This window comes from Meles meles, chromosome 1 (assembly GCF_922984935.1).
Source record: "Meles meles chromosome 1, mMelMel3.1 paternal haplotype, whole genome shotgun sequence".
In the NCBI taxonomy this organism is placed as follows: domain Eukaryota; kingdom Metazoa; phylum Chordata; class Mammalia; order Carnivora; family Mustelidae; genus Meles; species Meles meles.
In genome coordinates this window covers 183,704,360-183,717,071 of record NC_060066.1, presented here as the reverse complement: position 1 = coordinate 183,717,071, position 12,712 = coordinate 183,704,360, and the positions used below count along the sequence as shown (strand labels likewise).

General features: G+C 43.8%; 1 protein-coding gene across 2 annotated transcripts; it reads left to right on the top strand.

Moving 5' to 3' along the window:
* Positions 1-186: 186 nt before the first annotated feature.
* On the top strand, positions 187-8,956 carry C1H1orf50 (chromosome 1 C1orf50 homolog). Of its 2 annotated transcripts, none has more exons than XM_045979851.1 (5): positions 187-309; positions 428-543; positions 6,244-6,330; positions 6,865-6,996; positions 8,071-8,955. In XM_045979851.1, exons 1-5 carry the CDS (start codon positions 231-233, stop codon positions 8,266-8,268), a joined length of 612 nt encoding a protein of 203 aa, XP_045835807.1. In that variant the 5' UTR covers positions 187-230; the 3' UTR covers positions 8,269-8,955. The 2 variants fall into 2 exon arrangements, with proteins under 2 accessions (XP_045835807.1, XP_045835818.1); XM_045979862.1 differs by having other exon boundaries at positions 206-300; positions 8,071-8,956.
* Positions 8,957-12,712: the final 3,756 nt, after the last annotated feature.

Here is a 12,712-nt window from a genome sequence, read left to right as displayed (position 1 = left end):
CAGCGCATGCCCAGGAAGCTTGCACCACCTTTTCGGCCTTCCACAAGCATGGACCCCGCCCCTCAGCGAAACTCTTGGCCTTGGCCGGGGCCCCGCCCCCAGGCTCAGGAGGCGCAACTCGGACGTGATGTCCAATGGCCGGTGAACACGGAAGCTCCGCCCACAGGCCTTTATGCGCATGCTCTTCCGCCTCCTGACGAGAGGGTGGTAGGGAGTTTTCAGGTGTTGTCATGGAGGACGCCGGGAGGCTGGGGCCCGCGGAGGAGGTCCCCGAAAACCAAAGAGTTCAGCCGGCGACAGGTCGGGGAGGTAGGCAGGGCGGGAGTCCGGCCGGGGAAAGAAGCCCTCACGGAGCACCTAGTCTCCGGGTTGCGCGGGAGGCCGAGGGCGGGCGCTCACGTGCTGTGTTCCTGGGTATGTGTCGCAGGAGCCCTGGTGGAGCGCACCGCGACCCCCGGCGGCCTGGCCCTGGTGAGCCCCTACCACACCCACCGGGTCGGGGACCCCTTAGACCTCGTGGCGCTCGCAGAGCAGGTGCAGAAGGTGAGGAAGTGCGGCTGGGGAAGTAAATTACCGTCTTCGTTCACGTGTGACCCTGCGTGTTAGGACTGGGACCTCAACAGCCACCTAGCGTGGGGTAGCATTTGTTTTGTCTGCATTTTACAACACGGGAAAACCGATTGCCCTTGATTCGAACTCTGGACTTCTGAGACCAAAGGCTCCTTCAGCTGCAACATGAGTGCCCGTAATCTTTGGCGGGAAGTTTTGCACGCACTTCCAATATTCAGTATTTCATTTGGGCCCTAGGACAGCCCTGGAAGGTAAGAAGTACATAGGTTCTTCTTCCCATTTTACGGGTGAAGAGAAGTTTCCGTGGAAGTTTCGGGATCACTCTAACGCAGATTCTGCAGGGATGCATAGTCCACTTACTTTAAACTGCCTCCTGTAAAATCTTTATCTGTGTCCTGAATGCTTTTAGAACGTGATATCTTCTAAAAGGACAAGGACTCTTAAGTTTTGTCCTGTCCTGTCATTGCTGTCATTCACTGGACACAACATTCCCACGCCCAGTGCTTAGACATTCGTTGCCAAAAGTAAAAAAAAAAAAAGAGGAAATGTGAAATAACAGAAAAAGCGTTGGAAGTTTGGATACATGAGTGTTAATCCCACTTTAGAGTTTTTTTGTTTTTTTGGTTTTTTTTTTAAGTAGGCTCCACATCCACTGTGGAGTCCCATGCAGTTTGAACTCACCGAGTTGAGATCAAGACCTGAACTGACATCAGGAATCGTTCTCCTAACCAACTGAGCCACACAGGCGCTACCCAACACACCCCCCCCCCCGCCCCGCTTTGATATTAACTTGCATGTGACTTGAAGCAAATTACATTTCTTGGGCTTCGCCTTCTTTTTAAAGATTTATTTAGGGGCACCTGGGTGGCTCAGTGGGTTAAGCCTCTGCCTTTGGCTCAGGTCATGGTCTCAGGGCCCTGGGATCAAGCCCTGCATCAGGCTTTCTCCTTAGTAGGGAGCCTGCTTTCCCCTCTCTCTCTGCCTGCCTCTCTGCCTGCTTGTGATCTCTGTCAAATGAATAAATAAAATCTTTAAAAACAAATAGATTCATTTGAGAGGGAGAGAATCTTTAGATGAAACTGAAGGTCTGTTAAACTATGCGTGTCACGCCTAAACTTGGCCTGGGGGCGGGGTCCCGGCCAAGGCCCAGAGCTCCGCTGAGGGGCGGGGTCCAGGCTTGTGGAAGGCCGAAAAGGTGGTGCAAGCTTCCTGGGCATGCGCTGCCTGGCTGGGGGGCGGGGGGGGCGGGGCTCCACTCAGGGGCGGGACGGGGTGGGCGGGACTCCTGGGGGGGCGGGGCTGGACTCCTGCCTTCGTGGCGCGTGGCTGGTTTTGCGCGTTGTGGGTCCCAGAACCCTGAGATCATGATGTGAGTCAAAATCCAGCATCTCATGCTAACCTACTGAGCCACCCATACACCCCTTGACTTCAGTTTCTTTATCTGTAAAATGCAGGGTTTCAACTAGGAGAACTTCTAGAGCCAAAGTTGTGAAAAAACAAATTCCATCTAATTTTTGTTAAAACTTTTAGTTGTAGAACCCTCTTTAGAATGTAGAGATATAGACCTGCTGCTTTAATGCTTCTGATATCCCTTCATCCTTGTATGCACTATTGCATTTGGCCTTGGTTATATTCAAAAGTCTTTATTTTGCTTAAAAATATTTAATTACTGGGGTGCCTGGGTGACTCAGTGGGTTAAGCCTCTGCTTTTGGCTCAAGTCATGATCTCAGGGTCCTGGGATCAAGCCCCGCATCAGGATTTCACCTCAGCGGGGAGCCTGCTCCCCCCTCTCTGCCTGCTGCTCTGCCTACTTGTGAGCTCTCTCTCTCTATTCAATAAATAAATCTCTCTATTCAATAAATCAATAAAATCTTAAAAATATTTAATTACTGGGGTGCCTGGGTGGCTCAGTGGGTTAAAGCCTCTGCCTTCGGCTCAGGTCATGATCCCAGGGTCCTGGGATCGAGCCTGGCGTTGGGCTCTCTGCTCTGCAGGGAGCCTGCTTCCTCCTCTCTCTCTGCCTGTCTCTCTGCCTGGTTGTGATTTCTCTCTGTCAAATAAATAAACTATTAAAAAAAAATTTAATTACTAATGTGCTCAAATTCCCTCACATATACATCTCTGTATTTCAGGGTTGGTTTTTTTTTTGTCTTTTAAGACTGATTGATTTTAGAGAGGCAGAGCTCACGAGAGAGCACACGTGCACAAGTGGGAAGGGCAGAGAGAGAAGAAGAGAGAGACTCTCAAGCAGACTCCATCCATGCTGAACCTGGAGCCCTGCGCAGAGCTCGATCTCATGACGCTGAGATCACAACGTCAGCTGAAACCAAGTCACCCTGGCACCCCCTGGGTGTTTTGTTTTTAATTAAGACATATTCAAATGCTTAGGAAAGTGCCTTTGACTCAACCTTCTCTTACCTATAGAAGTGGGGAGCAAAGTATAACTTTGATGGATTAGGAGAATTTCATGTGTCTGTTTAATTAGATCACTTATTGGGAGGGAGGCAACCAGGCCCAAAGCTTAGGCAACCATTTTCATAAGTTACCCAGTGACCATCGTGTTTATTAGAGTAACCCAAAGCAGAGATGGAACACTGTTTTTTTCCTACATCATATAATGTAGTGAAATACAGAGGCTGCATTATTCTGCTGCCTGTTTTTTTCCAGCATTACCAATATTGAGCTGCTGAATTAAAAACACTAGAGACAAACAGGTTGAATCAAGCATATTTACTGTCTGTGTCTTGAAATGTACTTTCTGGCAGGACTGACAGCTGATAACGCCATTTTGGTATTAATGTATGTTCGGAAAACTTAAGGTCTAATATTAAGGCATGAAATTTGGAGTCAGACTGATCTGTGTTCAGATCTTCAACTGACAGTTATTAGCTGTGAACCCTTGGACAGATTGCTTCACCTCTCTGAGTATAATTCCTAAAATGAATTCCTAAAATTCCTAAAATAAAATTCCCAGAAGTAATCTCCAACTTCATAAGGTGTTAAACTAAATGAGATAATTTTTTTGAAGAGACACAATGATTGGGACCAGAGTTTGTGTTTAGTAATTATCAGTACTTTTCTCTTCATTTCTGTTTGAATTAGGTTCTTTTGTTTACAAGGAAGAGATTTGCTGCTAACCCCCTTAAGAAAAAGACTAATAATGAGGTCACTCCACTCATAACCTAGAATTGTCTTAGCTCTAGAAACCACCTACTTTCTCGACTTGGCCATAAGGTGCCTCATTCTCCTTGGAACAAAATGCAGCACTTTCACCATGGGTCTTAAGGCCTTGTGTGATCTGGTCACTGCCCCCCACCCCTTTTTTAAAAGATTTTATTTATTTGACAGACAGAGATGACAAGCAGGCAGAGAGGCAGGCAGAGAGAGAGGAGGAAGCAGGCTCCCTGCTGAGCAGAGAGCCTGATGCAGCTATGCAGCGATGAAGCGCTGGATCCCAGGACCTTGAGATCATGCCCTGAGCCAAAGGCAGAGGTTTAGCCCACTGAGCCACCCAGGCTCCACCCCCCCGCCCCCCACCCTTTTGACATCCCCCTCACTAACTACTCTTCAGACACATCTTGTTTTTGCCTGGCTGGCCTTTTCCTTTTGTTCAGACCTAAGTCACATGTCACATCCTTGGTGAGGCCTTTGTAGAATGGCTCTACCCCACCCCATCCAAATGAAGTATTATTAAATTGAATTTGCCTCTAGGCTACACATATATTTCAATCCCTACAGTCTTCACTCCCTGTTACTCAACCAGTTACTTCACTCATTACCTTTGATCTCCATCTACCACATAATTAGAGTTATTTCCTTCATAATAGTGCATCGTTATTCTGAATCCATATAATATTAGCTCTAATTGTCTTTCTGGTTGGTGTCTGTATTACTCACCAGAGCTGTGGTGTTCATTATGGTAGCTTCTACCCACATATGGTTGTTGAGTACTTGGAATGTGTGGTTAGTGCAGCTGAGAAACCGAATTTTAAATTTTATGTAATTTTAACTAATTTGCATTTTAAAACCTGATAATTGATTCAGTTATTGGACACTCAAGTATATTTGGAACAAGCTGAGTATGTGAATTGACTCTTTTAACTATAATTTTATACAGATTGAGGATTTCTAATCAAAATTTGGTATGGTATAAAAAACACACTTAGTATGAATAATAAAATATCTCATTAAAATTGTTTTACACTGATTAAATGTTGGAATGATAAAGTTGTTTGATATATTGGGTTAAGTATACTATTAGGGTTAATTTTACTTATTTTTACTTTTAACACAACTGCTAGAAAATTAAAAATTACATACGTTACTTGATTCATATTCTAAAGGCTAGTGTATTAGGCTGTAATCTTATCAGAGTTGGGCCCTCTTTCTCTGATTTGTCAGTACACTCAGGGCCTGGCATGGTGTCTGACACACAGTGGTTGCTCAGTCTGTATTTGTGGAACAGAAAAATGATTGACCCTGTTTATTAAGTTGTGTTTTCGCATGGTAAGTCAGGAACTGCCTTATACCTGACTCTTACCTTGAGCATCCCAGCTAACCAGCAAATTCTCTTGATAGTTTTTAGTTCAAGTTCAACCTCCTAATTTCTTCTCCTTAACTTAATTGTATACCACTGGACATTAGTCAGCTTTTTTTGAAAGTAAACTGGAATTCTGACAGATTTCTGATGCCTGAGTGATGACCCTTCCCAGTACATAAATTGGTCACACCTGTCTCTCTGGCTTTGAAAATTATTTATTTTAAGCAATTTCAGTTGGCTTCATTGCATTTCCTAGCACATGACAGGCAGTCTCCTGGACACATTATAACTTTGTTTCAGATCTACATACTAGTGCTGTCTTTAAAAATACATTTGAAGGGGCGCCTGGGTGGCTCAGTGGGTTAAAGCCTCTGCCTTCGGCTCAGGTCATGATCTCAGGGTCCTGGGATCAAGCCCCGCATCGGGCTCTCTGCTCCTCAGGGAGCCTGCTTCCTCCTCTCTCTCTGCCTGCCTCTCTGCCTAGTTGTGGTTTCTCTCTGTCAAATAAATAAAAATATTAAAAAAAAATACATTTGAAGTAACAACTAGGAATTCAAATATAAGTTAAAATATAACTAGGTTTGATATAAATAGTTCAGCCGAGGTAATGGTCAGATTAATAGGTAGTTTCTGTATATAAATTACTACATAAGAGGTGATAAGAGCACAAGTATCTTTGGGTTTTTATTGTAAGACCTGTCCCTGCTTTCAGAAACACTTAAACATGAGAAAATAGAGGGAGGCCTGAGGAATGGGTGGGTTTAATCAGGCAAAGAATAAGGAGGAGAACATGTTACATGTATTCAGTATACGTGGTAGCACATGGGAGTAGGACATGGAGGAGGACTGAAGTGCAGTGGTGACTAGAATAAAGAGTGAAGAGGGAGAAAGCTATGGGACACAGAAGAGAAGGAGGACCTTTCTGTGGTGTGGGGCCGTGTCAGGGGAGACTTCTCATAAGAAGTGCTGATGAAGGAGAGGAGTCGGTGCTCATAGGGTAATGGGGAGGACAGGAAGAATACTAGGCATAAGCGAAGATGTTGAGGTGCCTCTTCACTCTGGCCTCTAAATAAGAACATTGTAGAAGTCTTGTCCTTTTTCCACCCACCCTTTGCTTTTGTCTCACCTTTAGGCTGATGAATTCATCCGAGCAAATGCCACCAACAAACTGACGGTCATAGCTGAACAAATCCAACATTTACAAGAACAAGCCAGGAAGGTGAGTAACAGCTCTTAGGCAGGCATTCATTTTCTTCATTTAATTCACAGGATTGACTGATTTCACTTATAATCATTTAACTTATTTAAGTCTTCGGAAATAGACGACTTCTATTTCTTCTAGAAATAGAGAAGTATTGAATGAAATAGAACAGGCTCAAGAGGTTATGTACAAGATAAGCTTTTTCACTGGGAGACAGTTTCAGTGACGTGAAGCATTTTGAGGGGGAAGATAGGTTCTCAGTTACAAAAGAAATGTACTTACCACAGAAAAACAGGAAAGAAATGGAAAAGCCATTCACAGCCAGTCGTGTTCGACATTCTGAAATATAATTCTTTTAAAGGCATTTTTACAGTTTAGTAGCAGTCTTAACTTTTGTGTCTTCAGAACCATCTGAATCCTAGTAGTGACTGACTGCTATGGGGGAGCAATTCCTAAGCATTGAGGAGTTTCTAGATTTTGATTGGGATAATCACCAAGTGTGAGTGCCTGTTATATCTAATACTTAACTTTTTACATCTCTGATGTTCTTAGATACTGGAAGATGCTCACAGAGATGCTGACTTACACCATGTAGCTTGTAATATAGTAAAAAAACCTGGCAACATTTACTACCTTTATAAACGGGACAGTGGTCAGCAGTATTTTTCTATTATTTCTCCAAAGGTAAGAACATTTATTTTTTTTTACTGGTAGAAATGGCTGTCGTTAGCTTTTGTTTATCACAATATTAATATGTCATTATGAAAAACTTGTCACTGTTGAAACATCAACAAGTACCCAGTGACATTTTTATATTTCAAAGTTTTTTTTTTAGATAGACAGTATTTAAGACAATAAAATAAGTTGGGCTTGAATACTATTGCAACTTTTACTGAAGAATCGAGCTATTATTTTTTTCAAATGAATATAATACATCAAATTGAGGGCAGAGGATGTTTCTTTTCTTACTGTCTGTGAAAAAAAAAATAACCCCCATTCGTTTTTTTTTTTTTTTTTTTTTTTACAGTGACTATTTTGAAGCAACTAATAATAAGATTCTTTTAAATTTGGATGAAATAAAGTACATTTTTACTTGACAATATATATATTTTCAACTTCGGAAAATATCAGGCAGTGTTTCTGTTTGTAAAAAAATAACAGCTTCATCTTGCTAACTGGTGATTTCTGTTTGAAAAAAAAAAAAAAAGCTTCGTCTTGCTAACTAACTGATGATTGGAATATATTGAGAATTATCCAAAAGGATCACGGGCATATGGGTCTACATATTTATAAAATAATCTCAAAACTTTTCAATTGTGATATTGAAAGTTACATAAAAATCTCATGTTTGCCTTCCATGTTTATAACTGGATGGCATACACTTTTGACCATTAATTTCCTAATAAGCAGAAATAAAACGAATTATTCAAGGGTTAAAAAAAAGTTTATTTTTACACAAAAATCTACTCTGATCTTTGAGAAAATGTAGGCATAGGGTTAATAAATGTTTTCTAGAAAATTAGAGGTGTTGTGAGCCCAGGCATGACTCTTAGAAAAAATATACATGAAAAATACACTTAAATTATTTTACAGTCATTATCTCTGTTAAGAGAGGTATCTGATGTGTGATGCAATGAGGATGATTCTGACTGGTCCGAAGGGAAAAACAAAAAAAGAAATTCGTGGCATAAATGAGGAAACGAACCTAATTTCTTTACTTCCTACCCTGATGAGAACTGACTCCTTTGCCTTCTCTAGGAATGGGGGACGGGTTGTCCACATGATTTCCTTGGTGCCTACAAGCTACAGCATGACTTGTCCTGGACTCCGTATGAGGACATTGAGAAACACGATGCCAAAATCAACACAGTGAGCAAGTTGCTAAGCCAGTCAGCAGCTCTGCCTCCAAGCACTGAACCCACCTTCCAGGGACTGACTGAGAGTGGACACTCATAAACAGCTCTCACGGCAAGGTCCTGTCACCTTGTTGCCCTCACTCTCTGCCTTGATGGGAGGTGGCATGCGAATTAAGGTGTTGTGGATGAATCATGAACTTGTTGAGTAGAGAACCTGTGTGGGACGCCTGGAGGGCTCAGTTGGTTAAGCGGTTATGTGTCTGCCTTTGGCTCAGGTCATGATCCTGGGGTCCTGGGATTGAGTAGGGAGTCTGCTTCTCCCTCTGCTTCTCCCTCATCTCACGCATGCACTCACTCAGTCTTGCGCACACGCTCTCTCTCACCTCTCCTCTCTCAAATAAAATTAAAAAAAGAAAAGAGACCCTGTGTGACTATAAATGCTATCATTATTACTTTTAGTTAGGGTGGTAATGAATCCTGTCAGTCTCTTGGGCTCCTCTCTGGGTCACAGGTGCCCAGCAAGTCACTTTCAGAGTATTGGCCAATGTACTTTCCTTCTCCTTTATCTCCAACTGTTCTCTCACAAGTCAGAATATTAGAAAAAGAAGAGTTTCTTTTTCTCACATAAAGTTTGGTGAGACATTTCCAGAGAGGACTTTTTTTTGTCTTTTCGTACCTGAAAGTGTTTGAGTTTGGGTTGAGGTTGAACATAGTGGGGGAAAAGAGGCAAACCACGAGAGAGACTCTTAACTGTAAAGAACAAACTGAGCTAAATAAAATCTTAAAAAAAATAAAAAGTAGGGGCGTGCCTGGATGTTCAGTTGATTAAGCAGCTGCCTTTGGTTCAGGTCGTGATCCCAGGGTCCTGGGGTCAAACCCTGCATCGGGCTCTCTGCTCGGCAGGGGGCCTCCTCCCTCTCCCTTTGCCCTCTGCTCTGCCTACAGAGAGATCTGTCAAAGATCTCTCTGTCAAAGAAAGAAATAAAATCTTAAAAAAAAAAAAAACAAACTAAGGGTTGTTGGAGGGAGGTGGGAGGGATGCGCTAGATGGGTGTTGGGGATTGAGCAGTGCATCTGTTGTGATGAGCACTGGGTGTTGTACGTAAGTGATAAATCACTAAATTCTACTACTGAAACCAATATTGCATATATGTTAACTAACTAGAATTTAATAAGAAACTTGAAAAAGAAAAAAAAGTTTGGGTCAAGGCTAGTTAGCCATTAGTGCAGCTCTGGCACAGGATGGGGCTGGAACCTGACAGGGTCCCCCAGGTAATACTCCGTCACTCATTTCACAGGGGAACGCTTTGACAAGTCAGCTGTAAAAGCCTCTGTTGGGTATGGCCCTGGGACACGTGTGCGTGCACACACACACACACACACACACATTAGTGCTACAGTTGTTGATTCTGACCGCAGAAGGTTCTCGAGGTTTTCACAAGCTCCTGACCTGCATGCTAATGACACATCTTGAGCCGGTGCTTATTAGTCGTCTGTTGCTGCACACATGACCAAAAACACGGTGGTTCAAACCAGCACACATTTATGATCTCCTAGTTTCTCTGGGTTGGGAGTTGAGGCACACTTCCCTGGGCCCTCTGCTTCAAGGTTTTCACAGACCGCAATCCCATGGTTGGCCAGGGCTGGGTTCTCATCTGAAGGCTGGAGAAGGGTCTGTCTCCCAGCTCACTTAGGCTGTTGGCAGAATTTCAGTTCCTCAAGGGTGTTGGACTGAGGTTGTTGACTCTTATTAACCCCAAACTGACTTTAGTTCCTTGGCACATGGGTCTCCCTGACATGGCAACTCGATGAAAACCAACAAGGATGAGTCTGCCAGCAGGACGGAAGTGCCAGTATTTAGTCTTCCTCACCGGAGTGACAGCTCATTCTTTGGCTGTGTTCTGTCTGTTAGAAGCAAGTCAGAGGCAGGCCCACGCTCGAAGGAAGGAATTACACAAGGGCAGGAATGCCAGACGGCAGAAATCATTGGAATCCCTGCCACAGTGCTCAGTTGAGAGGGAGAAAAGAAGGTCTGGGAAAAAGAGGCAGTATTACTAAGTGGCTAAGCATGGTAGTGTTCAAGTCACAGATCTGGACCTGGACTCAGCTCTGACAAAATCACCTCCCCAGCTGGCATCCCCGCTTCCTCATGGATCCCAGTCCATTCTGCACACAGTCATCAGCTTGAGCTTTTAAAAACACAAATCTTCCTCGATATTTCATAAAACCACTGGAGCAAAAAAAAAAAAAAAAGTCCTGCCGTTCAGTAAGGTGCGCTTCCCGCACTGACCACCAGGTAGTGCCATTGCTCTTTGCTCTTCCGCCAATTACCAAGCTTCCGGAAAGTCCATGGCAAAAGGAAGTGATTTTGGAGATAGCATCTCAGAGTGAGAACTAGCACCCTTGTCTATAGACAGTAACCATTTTTCATTCACCCGGCCATCTACCCATTCAACCTTTTTATTTTTTATGTATTTATTTGATAGCACAAGCAGGGGAAGAGGGAGAAGCCGACCCCACTGAACAGAGACCCGGGACCATGACCTGAGCCAAAGCAGACTCTCAACCAACTGAGCCACCCAGGCACCGCGCCCCCTCCCCCTTCCACCATTTTATAAGTGTTAAGTGCCTTCTAGGACCCAGGTTTTGGAGAATAACACAGCTGAGTAAAACAGGAACCTGTCCAAGGAGCTCTCAGCCTAGCGGAGAGAAACCGAGTCAACAATTACAATGTGGAATAAAAAGGGCTATGACAGTGGTATGCATGGGATATGCAGCACCACGTCAGGGTACCTATCCAGCTTGGAGAATCTGGGAAGACTTTTTGGAAGAGCAGACGCCCACGTAGGTGTTGAAAAACAAACAAGAGGGGCGCCTGAGTGGCTCAATGGGTTAAAGCCTTTGGCTGAGGTCATTGTCCCACGGTCCTGGGATTGAGCCCCACATCGGGCTCTCTGCTCAGCAGAGAGCCTGCTTCCTCCTCTCTCTCTGCCTGCCTCTCCGCCTACTTGTGATCTCTGTCTGTCAAATAAATAAAAAATATTTTTAAAAAAAGAGAGAAAAGAAAAAAAAAACAAACAAGAGTTAGAGCTTGTTTGGAGACCCTGACTGTCCTCTGCAGGACAGTTGTCTTTGGAGTTTGGAGTAGGGTTCATTTATTTGTAAGTGAAGAAAGGGATCTCCATTTAACAAGCCGTGTTAACCAAACCAGTCCTGGCAGGCAGGTGAGGTAAGCCCTGGCTAGAAAACTCTTACTTCTAATAGCTAGGAGATAAGTAATTGAAGAATGGGAGGAAAAGGGATTCCAGACTAGAAACAATGTGACATCTGGGGAACTACAGTCAATTTAAAGTGAAGAATGCAGGCCAGGGGCCACAGGAGAAGGCTTAATTGGAAGATTTGGGGTAGGGAGTTGGTAATATTGGCCTTGTATAAACCTCTTTTGACATCAGAGGATGAGGGGAGGGGAGATGAGTAGGAGCTTCCACCCCTAGTCTAGGCAAGCAATGATGGAGGTATGAGCTCAGGGATCAGTGACGGAATGAGACGTACAATTTCATCAACTATAAGATGTACTCTTCTTCCCCCACATTTTAATATCTCTGGAACTTGGATGCTTCTAAAAGTCAATGGCACGTCACAGTTTCAGTGGCAGCATTTTTTCTTTCTTAGAACTGCAGAACATAATGGTGTGTCTCAAGTGTCTTAGAAACATTGGCGTCTTGGATTTGATGAAGTATGGCATTTTTTTAAAAAAAGATTTTACGTATTTATTTGACAGAGAGAGATCACAAGTAGGCAGAGAGGCAGGCAGAGAGAGGGGGAAGCAGGCTCCCTGCTGAAGAGAGAGCCAGATGCGGGGCTCAATCCCAGGACCCTGAGATCGTGACCGGAGCTGAAGGCAGCAGCTTAACCCACTGAGCCACCCAGGCGCCCTGAAGTATGGCATTTTGAAGCCACAATAGACTGCATCTTGTTAACTAATAAGATGGTGGGGGATGACTGACAAGAAGGACTGTCAGAAAATGCTTGGATTTCTAGCTTGAATGCTGATATGGATGGTGGGGTTCCACTCAACAAAATATGGAAGGGGGAGACATCCCTGATATTTCCCAGAATGATGAGTGATCTATATTTGCTTTATTAGCTCACCATGCCGGCCCTGTCCAGGCTCACTGGGTGTGTGTAGCAGCTGACTACATCTCCCTTTCTCCATCCTAGCTGTCTGGAAGGAGGGTTTGCTATGTCCTTACCTTCTCAAGCTACCTGTCAGTCCACAGGCATCGAGAGTATTGGTGTTGTAGATACCAAGATGATAAATAAAGCTTAGTGAGCTTTTATTCTGCCAAGCATATCACTATCAGATTATTTTTCACATAACAACTGTCTATGAGGTATATAGTATCCTTGTTTTACTTTTAAGTTTTTATTTATTTATTAGAGCATGAGAGAGAGCGAGAGAGCAAGCACAAGTGGGGGTTAAGGGTAGAGGGGGAAGAAGAAGTGGACTCCCCACAGAGCAGGGAGCCCGACATGGGGCTCGC